The following is an 18,630-nucleotide window of genomic DNA, read 5'->3' on the forward strand; positions in this document are numbered from 1 at the left end:
TAGTGGTGCCGCCTATTGTCCAAATATGTATTATTTTAAATAATGTAAATCTTTCATGGGGTTTCTACTACATATTTCAGTAAGAGACATCATTTACGTTATATTAAGTCACACAAGTCTCAATACTAGCGGTTCCCTTTAAGTTTCTGAATATGTTGTCTAGACAAATACTGCATTACATTATGGACACATTGTGGTCCTGGGGTGCAAATCTTTTGAATTAAAACAGTTAATTTTCACAACTACTCGATCTACTTAGTTATGAGTATGCTTTGTCACATATTCATGACATAAAAAATGCAATTATCCATCCATACTCCAAGCCACTTGTCCTCTACAGGGTCGCAGGGACATTTCTACCAGGACATTTGATGGTGCTGTCTACAAATGTAATAATTAGACGGGTTAAATATTATAGTCATCTGTAAGTTAACTTTTGATTTGGTTTAGTGTGAAGAAAGTAATGTTTATTTTTATTTTTTTTTAAATAGCTATGGCTATAGTAATTATGGCTGCATTTATTGCAGAATGCTTTACAGTTGTGTCAACATAAGAAGTTGACAAATTGTTTACAAAATAAGTAGTAAAGGCGATTAAATGCAAATATACATGTTTTCCATTAACTTAATTTCTCTTGAGGTTAGAAGGGGGGTTGGATTACCTTAAAGAAGATCCTGGGTTGGGTGTTTTGAAACTTTTATTCAATTGAAACATATTGTCTCATTATGATTGACTGATATGAAATATTAACCACACCCTCTTACATTTTTCATTACAGAGATGTACAAAATACAACAGTAGTTGCTGGTGGGTATATAAAACCAGGCTTAATTCCCACCTAATGTTTGGAGTGATTGCTTGTCAAGCAGGAGAAATGCGTGTTAATATTTTATTGACAGTGACAATACTGTGTATTACCAGACTTTGTCCTGCTGTGTGTAGGATTAATTTAGGCAATTGCATCCTCCAAGGTATCCCTCAGCCTCCCGCTCTTTTTAAGGATGGAGACTTTATTATTGGAGGGGTTTTCTCCATTCATTACTATCTAAGGACAGAGAAGCACACCTTTACTAGACGGCCACAAATGCTAGAGTGCATTGGCAGGTTAGATTTGGATGTAACATTTTATTATTTCTTTTTTTTTTTTTTTATGTCTCGAGTAGTTTGCTGTTGTGCTAAATATATATTCATATTATATTCTGATATTGATTCAATGAGAATCTTATAATCAAACTGTTATGTGCTTATGTTTATAATGATTTATTTTACTTAAATAGTTTTTTGTGTGTACTTCAACAGCATGGACTTCAGAGAACTGCGCTTTGCTCGTGCCTTGCAGTTCGCCATCCAAGAGATCAACAACAGCTCTGATCTCTTACCGGGCGTCACATTAGGGTATCATATATATGACTCTTGTGGCTCTGTGCCAATGGCAATCAAAGTATCATTTCAGCTTGCCAATGGACTAGATCTCACATCTAATGAGACTGATTCCTGTGCAAAATCTGCTGGAGTTCTTGCACTAGTTGGAGAATCTGGTTCCACACCGTCTATAAGCATGTCACGACTTTTCAGTCCTTTTGGAATTCCACAGGTGTTTGCTAAGTAAAACTATATTTTAGTCTTCAAAAAGATTTCCAAAATAAATAAAAATGTTGGTACTGTGCCAGAAACTCAAAAATTATTGTTGTAAAAAATATTGTATTTTTGTCATAATACACATATAAAAACTTTGAAAATATTTGTTAAAAGAAACATCTGTGAACATTTGTCACGAGACATAGAATGAATGTTATTGTAATAAGATCAAAAATGTTTACTTTAAGTCCTTATACACTCGGAAACATTTTATTTTAAATGTTGTTTTTTTTTTTTTTCCTCTTGGTGCATTATAGGTGAGTCATTATGCAACGTGTGCGTGTCTCAGTGACAAGCGGCAGTATCCTACTTTCTTCAGGACCATTCCCAGCGATCATCATCAAGCGGCTGCACTGGCACGGATGGTCAAGCACTTCGGATGGACGTGGATTGGGGCTGTGCGCAGTGATTCAGACTATGGGAACAATGGCATGGCATCATTCCTGAAAGCTGCGGAGGAGGAGGGAATCTGTGTGGAGTATTCTGAGGCCTATTACAGGACCCAGCCGCGCAGTAAACTGAAAAGAGTCGCAGATGTCATTCGCAGATCAACAGCTCGTGTAATAGTTGCCTTTTTGGCCACAGGGGATATAAGACTTCTATTAGAAGAGCTGAGCCAGCAGCCTCCTCCTCCACTGCAGTGGATTGGCAGTGAGACTTGGGTTACAGACCCAGAAATGCTGCGGTTTAATTTGTGTATTGGTGCTGTGGGCTTTGCAATTCCGCGGTCTGTTATCCCAGGTTTTCGTAACTTTCTACTTGACCTCTCTCTAGAGCAGGTGCTGAAATTTCCCCTGCTGACAGAATTCTGGGAAAGCTCATTTAGCTGTAGTCTAAAACAGCAGACAGGTTCTTCTACTGGTATGCCAACATGCAATGGCACAGAGGCCTTAAGAACATTACAGAACCCGTACACAGAAACGTCCCAGTTACGGATTACTAACATGGTGTACAAAGCCACATATGCTATAGCTCATGCCCTCCATGGCATTGTCTGTAACGAAAAGTATTGTGACAAAAACATGAAAGTTGAGCCCCGACAGGTACTTTTTCTTATTGTTGATTTATATATATATATATATATATATATATATATATATATATATATATATATATATATATATATATGTATGTTTACAAAAGTGAATTTAAAATTCTCTATATACTACAGTATTATTCCTTTACTTTTTTGTGTATAAAATTACTATAAAATATTTATACAACAACACCCACTATTCCAGCTACTACTTATAAGCAAATAATTTTAATCCCAACACAGTTTTAAATTTTATGTCCATTATGCAGGTTTTGGATCAGCTCAAACAAGTGAACTTTACAAAAAATAATTATTCTGTTTCATTTGATACCAATGGAGACCCTGTGGCCATATATGAACTTGTGAATTGGCAGCTTCAAGAGGACAGTTCAGTTCATTTTGTGACAGTGGGTCATTATGATGCATCTCAGCGTAAAGGCCAAGAATTCAGTCTGAACAGAGATATCATTTGGCATGATGGCAGTGAAAAGGTATAGCATTTGATCTATTCTATGAGATTGTGGGTACTTGTGAGTTGTGAGGTACCACTGGAACTGTTTTTTGGGGACATTTTTGTATTTTTATGTTGACATAATATTTGTTTTTCTAACCATATAAAAGTACAGCGTCATCAATGTATGTCATTTACTTTAATTGAATCAATTAATTAAAATAAATCACTTCATATGAGCTGAATGTTCAACATCACTTGCCCCTCAGACATAAAATACAGGTGTAGCATCCTTACAGATAAATATGACACTACTAAACATAACTAGATAGCCTTGGATAATGAATGAATGAATGGATTTTATTTAAGTGTATTACTAATTACAAAAAGAAAGAAAAAAGTTAATTTGTAACTCTGATGCTCTGTGTTCCTGTCACCTGCAGGTGCCTGTGTCTGTGTGCAGTGAGAGCTGTCCTCCAGGTACTAGGAAGGCTGTGCAAAAAGGAAGACCTGTCTGCTGTTATGACTGCATTAACTGTGCAAATGGAGAAATCAGCAATGAGACAGGTAATTTGTTTGGACATTCAGCAAGATTAAATCACAGGTGGTTCTGGGCCAATGACAAATACTATCAGACAGTTTATGATAAAGAAAAGAAAAATAATAGTTTAAATATAGTTTAAAACTTAGATCTTACAAATCTGGGGTAATATTTTTTTATTTATTTTCTGCTGACCATAAATGACACATCTCATCTCATGAATGGCTTCCCTATTTTTTATTTATTATTATTATTATTATTACTATTATTTTTATTATTTTATTATTATTATTTTGCCACTTTTTATATATGGGCTATTTTATAGAATTGGTTTAAAGTCAGAGTTGGAAATGTCTTGGGGGGGGGGGGGGATCTTTCTTTATAAAATGCATGAAGTTTATTGTACTGATTTGAAGTCTGAGGATTCATTAGTTTGAATATGCATTGAACTAAACACTAAAATAACATCTTAGAATTTTAACTTACATACTAAAACACTAATGATTTGCATAACTGTACCAAAATTTTGTTTATTTCCCCCCAAATAAACGATTATGTGTTCCCTTTTGTCACTACCAAAACAATGATGTCACTAAAACAGTCATGACTGAAACATGTGGTGAAGTTTTGGTTGTGACAATTTTAGATACTTTTGAGCAAAAGCGAAATTTTATTGAATAACCCACCAAAAAAAATAATGATGTCACAACCGAAAATTCACCACGTTTCAGTTGTTACTGTTTCTGTAGCAGGGGCGGTTTCTTCATAAAGGCAATAGGGTGATGAACCACCAAAGTGAGAAAGGGACGGATTTTTCAATCACATTCAACCACAGAGTTACGCTAGCTGTCACTGCTAGGCTGTTTGTTCTGCCTCTGGATATAGTCCAATCAGCGTCAATCAAGTTCTGTGGAGTACCGCCTCTTTTTGGGCATTTCAGTCTGGTGGAGATTTGCCCCGACTGCTCCCATAGACCTCCATTCAAAGAACTTTTTTTTCGAACTGTAGGCACTGCAATGCAATCTCTATGGGTTCCGGGAGGGCTTGCACTAACGTGCTTTCGTCATCATACTTAACCTTAACTTGTGCAGCAATTGGTGGAAACAAACATACCTCTATTAATATTTTTTTTTAAGCTGAAATGACATTTAATAATTTCCTCAGTGCATAATTTACATTTGACAGACATATTCTCCACCTGTAAAAGTTAGAAAGTCGAGAAAATATTTCCATTTTGCAGTCAGGCGTGGACGAGACTTCAGCAAGCACAAAGTTCCATGAACGAGCGGCGTCGCGCACCGAACAGACGGATTCAATCTGAGTAAAATACATTTTGCGCAAAATATTTGTTGAAAATTTGTTTTTGTTGGCGAACATAGTTATGTCATATGTAGAATTTCGAACCTACAACCTACAAGTGTATTTGTATGATAGCAGTAACTGTGTAAAGTGACTATTGTAGGGTAATCAAAATAATAATAATTATTAGTCTATTCATTTGTTTTTATTTATTTTCATTTTTAGTTTAGTGTATTTAATTTCTGCTTCAAAAACATTTTGTTTTTAGATTGTAAAGGTACAATTTTAGAAGGTAGCCTAGGCCTAATGATTTGCCTAGTGATTTGACCCCTTTTTTGCACATAATTTAAATCGTCTCGGTTACAAAGGTAACCCTCGTTCCCTGAAGGAGGGAACGGAGATGTACGTCGGACAGACCGACGAATAGGAATCTCGCTAGAGAGGCCAATCTACTTCGAGTGTAACTAAACGAGCCAATGCACATTGGCATGCAATCATATGCATCAGCTGCTCGCCTCGCAGCGCGGGTATATAATGAGCAGCAGGTGCGTTGCATCTTCAGGTTTTCGCTGAGGAGCCGAACCGGATAGGCGGCAGCATCAGCGGGGTACAGCGACTGTGGCGACGGGACGTACGTCTCCGTTCCCTCCTTCAGGGAACGAGGGTTACCTTTGTAACCGAGACGTTCCCATTCAGTCGGTCACGTTCGACGTACGTCGGACAGACCGACGAATAGGAATCCCTACCAAAGCGCCACAGGAGCTGCCCCCTTCCAGCGCTCTGTTGTAAGCCACCTGAACCCCCTTGCCTGAGGATGGTGGGACAGGGCTAACACAGAGAGAGTCTATCACTGCTGTTCCCCAAAACCCATTCAGTGAGACTATTGGATAACGCTGGGAAAGCGTACCCTTTCACTGGAAAAGGAACGCTGCGGAAGCCACATCCTTCCCCGAAGGAGTTATGTGGAGAAGTACATATGGACTAACCCTGTAGGGCTGTGCTACATATGGAAGAGCTAGGGTGACTCCAACCCGATGAAGGGTAGGTTCTCCCAGAGGGAAAGACACGGCTTCGTTTAGGAGCAACCGTGGAACCAGCCATATGGGATCCCCGTAGGGTCACACATATGGAACCCAGCCTAAACCCGGTTCTCAAGGATACAACGGAGTATAGGCCTAGCGCCAGACGCTCCGCCACGTCGGCTGCCGAAGGGATATCGGAGGACTCGACAGGGTCTGCCTTGTAGGGACTCTCTGGAGAAAAGAAGCGCATGTAGCGCAGCAAGCCGACACTAAGCCGGGGCCTCTCCGTGCCTCTGACCTGAGGCGAGAACACGGGAGGGGACCGGCTCGACACGAAGGCTATAGTATCTAGCGAACGTGTAGGTGTCGCCCAGCCCGCAGCTCTACAAATGTCTGTTCGCGAGGCGCCACGAGCCAGCGCCCAAGAGGATGCCACACCTCTCGTGGAGTGAGCATGCAACCTGAGCGGGCAGGGCACGCCCTGAGCTTGGTAAGCCAGGGCGATGGCATCCACTATCCAGTGGGCCATCCTCTGCTTGGAGACAGCCTTTCCCTTCTGCTGGCCTCCGTAACAATGAAGTAGGGGCTGTAGAACCCCGACATCAAATCGGCTGGAGGGACCGGCTCTATCTGTCGAGGCTTTGGCTGCCCGCTGCTCGCTGCTGTGCGCTGGCGACAGAAGAGGGGGATGAGAGTGGTGAGGTTTTTCTCCTCCCACTGCTCTCCAAACCCTCTTCAGACCTGGAAATGGAGGGACTGCTCTTTTAAATTTGGGTACCGCTGCCTCTTGGGTCAGTGGCGGAACAGAAACAAACCTAATAAAAGGATTTACCACCCGGCCCTCCTCCAGGGGTGAAAGAGCAGCCCCACCCATCTCTGGGTCGCCCGTCTCAGGGGTGATTCTCACCAACCACTTAAACAACTGCAGAGACGGGAGGCGTCATCTCCCCGCAATGGACACAGCAGAGCCTGCTGGGCCGGAGTTTCCTGCAGGGGACGACACCCTTGGCGACGAGCAGACTGAGGGGCAGCCCAAGACGAACTCAATGGTTTGTCATGGGAAGCTCCCCGATCCACTACTAACTGAAGAGAACCGCTGGGCTCAGTCCTTGACAGTGTCACCGAAAAGGCCACCTCGTAAGATAGGAGCATTGAGAAAGCATTTAGCTTGACAACCTCTCACACCTCACAAGGTAAGCCAGGGGGCACTTCTGGACCACTGAGGTGGACATCGTCTGGCTGAGGGCCTGCGCTGTGACTTTGATCACGGTTAGTCAACAAGCGCAGCTCAACCCCAGCACAGAACTACCCTCATGCAAAAAGAGTGCCATGGCCTCACATGCAGGGTGGGTGTGGTCTGTGTACAGCCACCCCATCCAAGAGGGTAGTGAGAGAGGAAAAACTTATGCAGATTTTGGCACCTTTGGCATTCCATATTTATGGCACCAATATACCCCCATACTGCCAAGTTTTCCATGCACATCTGGAAGACCCAGGAAAGCATGGCTGTAAACTCTGAATCTGAGTCAGCATAAGCACACACCATTACAGTGGGCAGCGTCACCCTCATTTCCAGAGCATAACAGCACTCTCTCCGATGCTGCAATCGACGTCTGTCACTCAGCTGGAGCTCTGAATGAAATGCTAGGTTCCCCTATGAGAAGGACCAGCACCTGTCGTGTGCTTTCTCTCTCTTTGAAGGCGCTCACTCTTACCAGCCGTAAAAACGGCTTTTCAGCGCTCAAAAGCGCACCGTACCTGCCGTGAGAACAGCATTCTGACGCTGTCAAACAGCTATTTGCTCAAAAACGGCAAACGAAACAAAAACAGAAAAAGAGAGGACTTCGACCCCGCTGCTGTGCTGTTCGCCCGCACTCGGAAAAAAAGAGAAGTTCAACCAAAAAGCTTGACTCGTCTTCTAGCAGACACTCGCTTGCAGAGAACAGGAACAAACACCGTTCGGCTCCGAAGCGAAAAGCTGAAGATGCAACTCACCTGCTGCTCATTATATACCCGCGCTGCGAGGCGAGCAGCTGATGCATATGATTGCATGCCAATGTGCATTGGCTCGTTGTAGTTACACTCGAAGTAGATTGGCCTCTCTAGTGAGATTCCTATTCGTCGGTCTGTCCGACGTACGTCGAATGTGACCGACTGAATGGGAACATATACTACAGTTACATTCATGGTTTTTTCATAGCCTTCAATATGAACATTGTTTCTAGGACAGTATTGGGCAGGATCTTAATTTATTTATTTATTTATTTTTTTTAATTAAATACAGTTTTTTTTTTTTTTTTTTTTATATCACAGCCCTATGGAACCCCCCAAAAGTAGATAATTTTGAGTCTAGCTCAAAGATGCTAATCCGTACATGGCTACCTAGCACAGTTCAGTACACAGTACACACATAAAAACTAAATTTTGTAATTTATAATAACACCCAAAAAAAGTTTGCTTAATTGCAAAAAAGGTTGTTTTATAGTGATGTCCCCTCAAGTTACAGAGTTGTTCAAAAAATTCAGACTTTTGAACACATTTAGCTGTTTAACATATACTGTTTTGGTAGTGACATGAAAATGCGGGACACTTTTTTTTTTTCTAAAACATTTTCACAAGTTGAAATTTAGAGGCTAGGGTTTGGGACAGCCACTTCCTAACTGAAAAGTACCAAATAAATTATGATTTTAGATTAAGCTTACTGATATATATATATATATATATATATATATATATATATATATATATATATATATATATATATATATTTTTTTTTTTTTTTTTTTCAGATTCAGTCGATAATAGAAGGGTTTGGTTGTTGGACAGCAGTTTGCAACAATTCTGTAGAACGGCCCATATATAAACATTTGAGAGATTGTTGAAATAGGTTTGAGGTTAATTTATCAATTTTTTTTTTAATATGATTATAGTGAATTTCAAAATAGTGATATTGTATCATTGTTGAACATCAAAGTTTTTTTGTTTCTGTTCAGTAATGGGGAATTTGTAGACATATGGGTGTTTCTGAACTAGTGAAGTAAAAATTACAGTTTTTATTTTGAAGTGAAAAAATTAAATTAGACCCATGGAGTGAGATGCCAGTATATTTTATCGGAGTGTCTATTTACACTAAGTGCAAATAGCATCCCTTGTTGGCAAATGCTATTTGCACTAGCTCAGCCCTGCAATGTCTGGTTGGGCCACTCAAGTTTTAAAAAAGATGCACAGTGTTTAACGTCTTTGGTGTCACAGCAGTAGTGCATGAGACTCGCAAACCTGGCTTTTGACACAATCGACGCAAGTTCGAATCTGCCTTTTGACAAGCTGGCATTTATTATTCATTTATAGACATGAAAATAATGTTCTATAACTAGAAATAAACTGCAAATGGGTGTTAAATAATATTAAAAGTCCTGTTTTTAATATTATTACATCCTGTTAATGTACATAAATACCCAGGTGCAAATGGTATCTGCCAATATAAAGTAGGCTATAGATAGCATCTAATTACAATAGGGTGACAATGGGGGGGGGGGGGGGGGTGTTATAATGAATTTCAAAGATAATGAATTTCAAACATATTTTTATTCAAAGATCAACTGTCATTAGTCTTTAGTCTATATATTAAAATCATGAACACAGATGTCATTGTGAAAAGAAAAAAAAAACAATGACTGTTGTAGCTGAGTAAACGAAAATAACGAAATAATTGTGTAGTGATTTTTTGTAGGTACACAGACAGTGCTGCAACCAATCAATCACTCCTTAGCGTGCATCACGGCCTCGCGGCTGCAGCAACTTGCGCTCTCTTCATCAAGGCTTAAAACAAAAAGGGGACAAAAGGGTTGTATTGTCTTTGTGCATATAGATTAATTCGATAAATTAATAGAAACAATAAAACTTTAAATTCACACATAGCCTACCTAGGTTGTGGAGGCCCGACGTCAGAATATTTCGCGGAGGTTTTCACTGTTTCCAGCACTCCTGTCTTTCCCAGGATGTATTTATGGAACTCTGCGCAATTCATCACCAAATTCATTTTTACTTTGATTTCGCTGCGGACCAGGTTAAATGAGCACCTGTTTCTCACATCGGTCCAGGCACCTTTCATGATTGAAAACACCCGTTCTGAGTATGCATTGCTCACGGGGATGCTCAAAATGAAAGACAGTAGCTTGGCATACTATGGGAACGCAGACCTGCTCCTGAGTGCTTGGGCCCAAAGCTCACCTACAGGGTGACTGTGTATCTCCAGATGAGGCAATATCTCTTTCAGAACACAGCTTTCGTTGTAGAGCTCGTCCAGGTCAAGCTCATCCTCCATCTGAAGGGCAGATACAGCTGCGGTTAATTTCTGGTAGCGGATTTCTTGCTTTTCCTTTAGATTGAAACACTGGATGTTGAACAGGTGCCCAGTTTCGGAGAAATCGAACCATTTCTCAAGGTATTGCTCCGCGGTATCATAGAAACTCGTGAATTCTCTCTTGAGCCTGTCAACCCTAAGATTAACGGAGGAGAGGAGGACACGGTCAACTTTTGCTCAGAAAAAAGCATCCTTTTTGCGCTGCTGCAGTTTGGTTCGGAGGCCGTTCATCAGCGCATACACTTCAACTGTCAACAGAGACTGTCACTCTCAAGACTCAGCACAGCACCAGTGAACATCTTTAAAGTATTTTGCAAGAAGAAGAGAGTGACCTCCAACTCGCTGCATTCATTTTCCTCTCCATGCTCGTTACCCCGGAGCGCATCCCAGAGGACACAGGGGCACTCCTCCTCTCCCAGCGACAAGAAGTAGCTCCGCACAGCTGGCCAGGTGGTGATAAGTCTGTCAATTGCAGGGAGCAGGCTCAACCATCGTGTCGGGACGTGGCGCAACAGTGTATGGTACTCCATGTCAGCAAATTCAAAAATTTCTTTGAGGGTGGAAACTCTCTTGGCAGAACAGCTGAAATGGTTGAATGATTTTATCACAATAGTCTCCACATCTGTTTGCAGTGCATTGCTGGCACGTTTAACGGCTTTTTGTATAATGTGAGCTGGGCAGTTTGCGGGCAGGATCTTGCTATTGATTTTTTTTTAGATTTTGGTAAATGGAGTGTTTTCTGCCGTAATTCACAGCCGCATTGTCAGCCGAGTATGCCGAGATGTTATGGATGCTGAGTTTGTGTTCCTTTAATTTATTCAGTAAGGTGTCAGTGACAGCATCTGCGCTCTCGGCTGCCTGTTCAAAGAAATCAAGAACTCTGTTCTGGATGCCCTGCTCAGGAGTCCAGAATCTCACAGAGATCGGGAATGTTTTCACATTGCCTTTATTAGAGGCATCTGTTGCAATGGAAAAGAATATGTCTTTTGACTCGAGGCTCTGGGAGAAGTTAGATGCGAGGGGTGCCAGGACGTTTGTGACCAGTGCTTCAGCTTTTGTGCGACCGCAGGTGACGAGTTTAGCTATAGCCGAATCAGAGTACAGTTTTGGTGTTAACTTCATCGCACAGTCAAGTGATCTGTATGATTGTTGGTGGGCCACACAGTGGAACACGGAGGTCAGCTCAGCAGCAGCTATTTTATTATACATGGAATCATCCTTCTTCTTAAAGAAGGAAGAGACCAACGTGTTGGTCTGTACTATGGCAGTGTTGGTACAGTGTAGTTTGCTGCTAGCATGCAGCCTAACATCTGCCTCCCCTCCGTGAGAAACACCAAACTCTTTCCTACACACTTTGCAGAACGCTTTACTTTCATCGCTTAAGGCTGTGGCAATCCATGGATACTTCCCCACCCACTCCTCCCGGTACCTGCAGAGACGTTTTTGCTTTTTAGCAGCGTGTTGGGGTTCCGGTACACCAGCCATACCAACGGAATGAATGAATGAAAATTAGCTTATCAATGCATATCTAATTTCGCGCCTAGCCGCATATGTTTTTTTTTAAGAACTTAGAAAAAAGATGCTGCAGCCAATGAGCAGCCGGCGGGGGCTGGTTGCAGGACGACTCAACTTCCGCAGACAGTTTTTAATGTTTATCAGACAATAACCACTCAAGATTTTGCTTTAGTACAATTTTCGGGACAATTAGGGCCAGATTCGGGATTCGGGACAACAGTTTAGATTTCGGGACTGTCCCGAAAAATTCGGGACATCTGGTCACCCTAAATTACAAGCCTGTTTACTCTTATTGAAAAGAACATATAGCCTACTTTTATATGGTGTAAATAGAATCTATAGCTATTTTCACTCAGTGTAAATAAAATGTGTTGCTATTTCACTTTTAAATAAAATCTTTTGCTCAGAAAATATGCTATTTTCACTTAGTGTAAATAGCATCTAATTGTTATTTACACTTGGTGCAAATAGCATCTATCGTTATTTGCACTAAGTGCAAATAGCCGCTGCCAATTTTTTTTTTCTTTGCCTTCTTTAGAATTAGTAAATTTTTGCACTTTTTGTAATAGTTTCTACAATTGTCCTGAGTGTGAAAGGATGAATCTCCAAATTAAATATGCAAAAGATGCTGAAGAGGGCAGGACCTGGAGGATTTCTCTATACAACAGAAGATAAACAAGGGGCTCATGAACAACTATCACAAAACATAAAATCAGTCATTGATCATCCAGGTAGTAACACAGAGTATCAATAATCAAGGCATAAAAACAGTCATCGATCATCCAGGTAGTAAACTTTTAAACAGGTTTAATAAATTTAGTAAATTTAGGGGCCATTTACATGACACCGTTTTTCAACTAAAAACGTAAAACTGTTTTTGCTTTTTGGGCATTCATTTACACGAAAACGGCGTTTTGGTGGCCTGAAAATGAAAACTTTTTAAAACAAGTTTCAAATTGCACGTTTTTGAAAACGGTCTCTGTGTAAACATAAAACATAAAAATTATGCACATTACGTTCATTTTATAGGGTTTCCTCGCCATCTAATGGTCTGCCGGCAGAATAGTGTTTTTAGTCATTTTTACAGATTCGTATGAATGGGGATCGATTTGACAGTGGTGTCGTCTGTATGTGGAAAACTCAAAGGAAAAATGTATCCATTTTAAACATATCTTTGTCATGTAAATGTGCCCTCAGTCATTTTGTTATGTGGACTACATGTAAACATCAGTACTTTTCAAGGGAACTCGTGTTGCATTGAGAAATGACGCAGTGGGAACGCAATGCGTGATGTCATCATGAAGCACATGTGAAATCAATCCAATGGTCACACCAGTCCAATGGTCACACAAGACGTCAGATGCGGGTGACTTCACGACCAGGAAATTTTAAAGCACGCTCAAACAGTACAACGCTAGGTTCTGTGTCTTCAGTAGTGCTCTCTGTGACTTGTTTGTCTTATTTGGTGTTGTTTTGTCATATATCCATATCTATACAAACAGTTTAGATTGTGTGTTCATCCCTGCCCACGTTATATCACGAGTGGGGATACACACAATCTTTGTGTAGCTTGTTTGGGAGCGGAGCAAGCACAGTCAGCACTCGAGGGTGTTGGCGGTGAGCAGTGTGAATTACTTCCTCCGCTCAATCCGCTCCCACTCTTTGAGGAGGGCGCCCAGGCTTGCGTTCCCCATGGTTCTGGTCCCGCTGTTGCTAAGGCACAGCGGTGATCTAGATCATGGGGGTCGCAAATGGATCTAGCAGAGGGGTTTGAGACAGCCTTATCTCAGCCCTCACCTGATACATCCAGTGCTTTTTCTCAGTGTTTGGAAGCACGCTTTGCAGTTCCTTCCAGGCTGGTTGAAGCACTGGTGCTCAATGTGTCCAGCTCTGAGGAGTTGGATTTGGAGAGCATCGATATGTGTGAGAGTGAGGACTCACCATCCCACTCTCTGCATATGAGGAGTTGGTGAATGTTCATCCAAAAAGCAAACTGGATGAATGCTTCCAGCCCTTGTGAGCACAACCTCCATGTCGGGGCCTCATGTTTTTTTCCAGATCTCCACACCGAGGTGTCAAGATCCTGGAAGAAACCAGCCTCCTATCGAGTGCATAGTGCTCAGACCACGCACTATGCATCGATAGTGGGTCTTAGGGAGCACAGTTATGTTTTCGTACAGTCAGACAACACATCAGTGGTCGCCTACATAAATCACCAAGGGGGTTTGCGATCGCGTCCACTTTACAAACTGCCGCACCAAATCCTCCTGTGGTCCAAGGGGAAATTACTGTCACTCAGGGCAGCATATATGCTTACGTCCACAAAGCTGACCTGTGACGTAAGTCAGAACAGTTGTTCATTTGTTTTGGGTCTCATAGCAAAGGGGCAACAGCATCCAAGCAGAGAATGAGTAAATGGATAGTTGGCCGACTCATAGGCATGGATAGTTGCCTATGAGTCGGCCAGACAACCTTCCCCTATGTCAGTTTGAGCCCACTCTACTAGAAGTATGGCAGCCTCTAAAGCTCTTCTTTCCGGAGTATCTTTGCAAGATGTTTGTGATGCGGCAGGCTGGTCCTCGCCACATGCATTCGTGAGGTTTTACGACCTTGACCTGAGCTCCACCCCTGGGGCCCGGGTTTTTTCTAGTGTTGACGAGTCACACTAGACAGACACTAGACACTATGACTGTGTGGGTATTAACATTCCCACTGCGTCATTTCTCGACACAACACAAGTTCTCTTAGAAGGGAACGTCTTGGTTACGACTGTAACCTTAGTTCCCTGAAGAGGGAACAAGACGGTGCGTCGCCCTGCCATACTTGTGTCAGCGACTACTTCAGACACTTTTGAAGCTAGCGTTGCACTGTTTGAGCGTGCTTTATAGTTTCCTGGTCGTGACGTCACCCTCCTCTGACATCTTTTCACACCATTGGACTTATTTCACATGTGCTTCATGACGACATCACGCATTGCGTTCCCACTGCGTAATTTTCGACGCAACGTCTCGTTCCTTCTTCAGGAAACTAAGGTTACAGTTGTAACCAAGACTTTCTTTAAATTGCTTATTCAGGGCAGTACTGTAAAATGTATGACCTTTTGTGTTCTCTGTGACCCAGTTTTCCTATGTTCTGATTAGTTCATTCGGTTTCACCTATGTTCTGTTATCTCATTAGTTCCTTTGTTTGGTTCCTGGTTATAAGTCCTCAGTTCTCCTTCAGTGTTTGTCTGTTCTCATTTATGTTTGCATGTAAATATTTCCTGCCTCCAGTGTTTTAGTTATTAAAGTATATTTTATAGTCTTTAACTTCATCTTTGTGAGGTTTATCTACATAAAATGTTACAAGTACTAAATGAAAACAAGATGCAATCTATTAAATATATTTTCCAGGGTAGTACTAAATAAATAAATAAATGAACAACAACATTTCAAGAGCTTACTTCTTCAATTTCATTTATTTATTTACATTTTAGAGAATGTATGTTAACTTAATATTTAGGTAAAATTATAGCATTTTATAGGACAAAAATGAGCACCATATCATGGACCCTGCTTTTTCCACTGAGTTGGTCATTCTAAAAGGTCTGATAACCTGTTTGTCTCCCTTTTCTTCCTATGGTTCATAAATGACTGTAAAGCATTGATTTCTTCCATCTTCCAGATTCTTTAGATTGTTATAAATGCCTACCTGAGTACTGGCCCAATAATAAGAAGGACAAGTGTCTTCCTAAACCAGTGGAGTTTCTCTCCTGGGATGAAATCCTTGGGATTGTCCTGGCTGCTTTTTCTATTGCAGGCTCTTTAGTAGCTTTGAGCATGGCTTTAGTGTTCTACAAAAACAGAGCATCTCCAATAGTAAGAGCCAACAATTCAGAGCTGAGCTTTCTGCTGCTCTTTTCACTGACTCTATGTTTCCTCTGTTCACTTACTTTCATTGGTCGGCCCACTGAGTGGTCCTGTATGTTACGTCACACAGCATTTGGAATCACTTTTGTCCTCTGTATCTCATGTGTTCTGTTGAAAACAATAGTGGTGTTAATGGCTTTCAGGGCTACACTTCCAGGAAGTAATGTAATGAAATGGTTTGGGCCTCATCAACAGAGACTCAGTGTTTTTGGTTTCACTTTTGTACAGATTCTCATATGTGTGCTTTGGTTAACAACGTCCCCACCATTTCCTTACAATAATATGCAAATCTACAAAGAAAAGATAATTCTTGAATGCAGTTTAGGATCAGCTATTGGTTTCTGGGCTGTACTAGGTTATATTGGCCTCCTAGCTTTCCTTTGCTTTGTTTTAGCTTTTCTTGCCCGAAAACTGCCTGATAATTTCAATGAGGCTAAATTCATCACATTCAGTATGCTCATATTCTGTGCTGTATGGATCACATTTGTTCCAGCTTATGTCAGCTCTCCAGGGAAATTTACTGTAGCTGTGGAGATATTTGCCATTTTAGCTTCAAGCTTTGGTCTGATTCTCTGTATTTTTGTGCCTAAGTGCTTCATTATTGTATTTAGACCAGAGAAAAATACCAAAAAACACCTAATGGGTAAAGTACCATCAAAAGCTCTCTGAGTCACACAGTGCAATCACCACAGCAGTGCATACTAAATAATATTGCGAATTATATATTCTGTGATTTTTAATGCATCAGCTCTTATACTTCTTTGCAAATATGAAATGTATGAAAATGTGCAAATATGAAGATGGAAACATATATAATGAAATCATAAGTATGTCAATTTATATATATATATATATATATATATATATATATATATATATATATATATATATATATATATATCTATATATATCTTTTTTTTTTTTTTTTTTTTTTTGGTAAATGCTCTTTACAATTATGTTTGCATATGTCAGCTTGCATACTTTTGATAAAATAAAAGACAATAAAAATAAGATAAACATTTTTTAATTTGCGTTGGTACTATTTTCACAAGATGTACATTTTCAAAACTCTTAGTACAAAAATCCAAACTGATCACACTTGTAATACAGCTAGTCATTCTTTCGAAACCTGATCTCATACTTTCATTCTAGTTGTACATATTTTCATTCTACATAATCACTATTTCAAAACACAAGGTCATTGTATGTAATGACAACATTTGGTTCAATCACCGAAACACAACTGTATGTTCTTCTTTCAATTTAATACTTTTAACAATCAGTTCATTCAGCAGCAAACAATACAAGATACACGTTTTAAATCACCCTTGTTGCTGAAATAATTATAGTAACACAGGCTAGATGCCACATTACCAAATACGCTTAGTTTTTTTTTTTTTTTTTTTTAATTGCTTTGGTGCAATTTTCACAAGCAATTGGTAAATTTTCAAAACTCTTAGTACTAATATCACAACAGATCATCAAAAGTGCACTTTTTTCAAAAAAATGAGCATATTTTCAATTGTGTGCAAAACACAAAATCATAAAGTATCCTTTTCACTACAAAAAATGGCCCTCATTTATCAAACGAACGTAGAAACTTATGACAACGCTCACATGTGATTCATTAAACTTTCGTATGCGGCCAATTCTGTCGCACGAATGAATGGGTGATGATAAATGTGGTGGCTGAAAACTGTCGTCAATTAAATATCACGCTCCAAATTTTAGAAGTCTTGCCCTATAGTTTACGACACAGAGCAATGTAACCCGGCCATGAAGAGGAAGTAATCGAATGCGAAAAAATAAATGTACTCCTATATGTACTCAGACCATTAAACTGAGCAGTGTTAACTTTGTCTGCATTTTAGTTTGCTAATGGCTGAAATGCAAAGTTAGCAACGCTAGAATCCTAATGTTCTTTTGATGTTGCCATTTGTGCATCCAAAGCTACATTTTAATTGTGTCATTTAATGGTTAATAATCGGTTAGTGAGTGATTGTCGGTCAGGAAAATAAACTAAATGTTCACATAACAATTCTCCACCAGATTTACTATGCTACACGCAAGTTCCCACTGACTCAAAAATGTGCGTACACTTGCTGAGACCTGGGGCAAGTTCAAGCCCAAACCGGTGTGCAACGTTTTGCAACGGTTTCCGGGTTGAACGATATGTTTCCTGGAAACTGTGTGCAACAGGTTTGGGTACGTTTTCTCTTGTTTGCTGGGTGTGTCAAAGATGTCAGCCCAATCAGCAGCAGCATGTATATAAAGCATGTGGGATTAAAGAGACAAGCTCACACAATGGGTCCAAGTAAAGTCGTTTACAAATGATTATTACACTTAGGTTGTGTTTCAAATTAGAAATTCATCATTAGTTATGCATTAATTTAGATATTTGATGATTCTGGATATCCCATATTTCAATTATTCGTTCATCAGGGACCCGATACTCGCCCCGGGATTTCGCGGTAAACTCATGGACATGCTCGCTAGTCTGATCTTCGTCAGAGGGTGTAATAAGTTGGCTACTACCTTTAGTTGGTTGCCTACTGCTCACTTGAACAAAAGTGTATTTTAATTTAGCCACTTCCATACAACTTGCTAAATCATCTTCAGACATTCACCCATCTCTATGGGGGCCTCTGGCTGCAGAAGATCCCCCCTGACTGCTTTGCTTTTTACCTTTTATACCAGGACCAGGACAAAAGGATCGTAAATGTTTATTACACCAACACCTGTGTAACACCTGTTTTGGGGGAGAGGAGAAGAGACAACACCCAAAAAGAGGACAGAATTTTCCTTAGTTTTCCATCTTCTTCATAATTCTATTGATTGCTGTGAAATTAAGACCATT

The 18,630-nt window shown here is 40.4% G+C and overlaps 1 protein-coding gene across 1 annotated transcript; it reads left to right on the plus strand.

Moving 5' to 3' along the window:
- The first annotated feature begins 874 nt into the window (after window positions 1-874).
- On the plus strand, window positions 875-16,442 carry LOC137022672 (extracellular calcium-sensing receptor-like). The gene is made up of 6 exons (XM_067389106.1): window positions 875-1,104; window positions 1,300-1,594; window positions 1,896-2,681; window positions 2,944-3,165; window positions 3,569-3,692; window positions 15,529-16,442. The coding sequence occupies exons 1-6, from the start codon at window positions 875-877 to the stop codon at window positions 16,440-16,442; spliced, it is 2,571 nt and encodes an 856-aa protein (XP_067245207.1).
- Window positions 16,443-18,630: the final 2,188 nt, after the last annotated feature.

Source organism: Chanodichthys erythropterus, chromosome 7, assembly GCF_024489055.1.
Source record: "Chanodichthys erythropterus isolate Z2021 chromosome 7, ASM2448905v1, whole genome shotgun sequence".
Classification (NCBI taxonomy): domain Eukaryota; kingdom Metazoa; phylum Chordata; class Actinopteri; order Cypriniformes; family Xenocyprididae; genus Chanodichthys; species Chanodichthys erythropterus.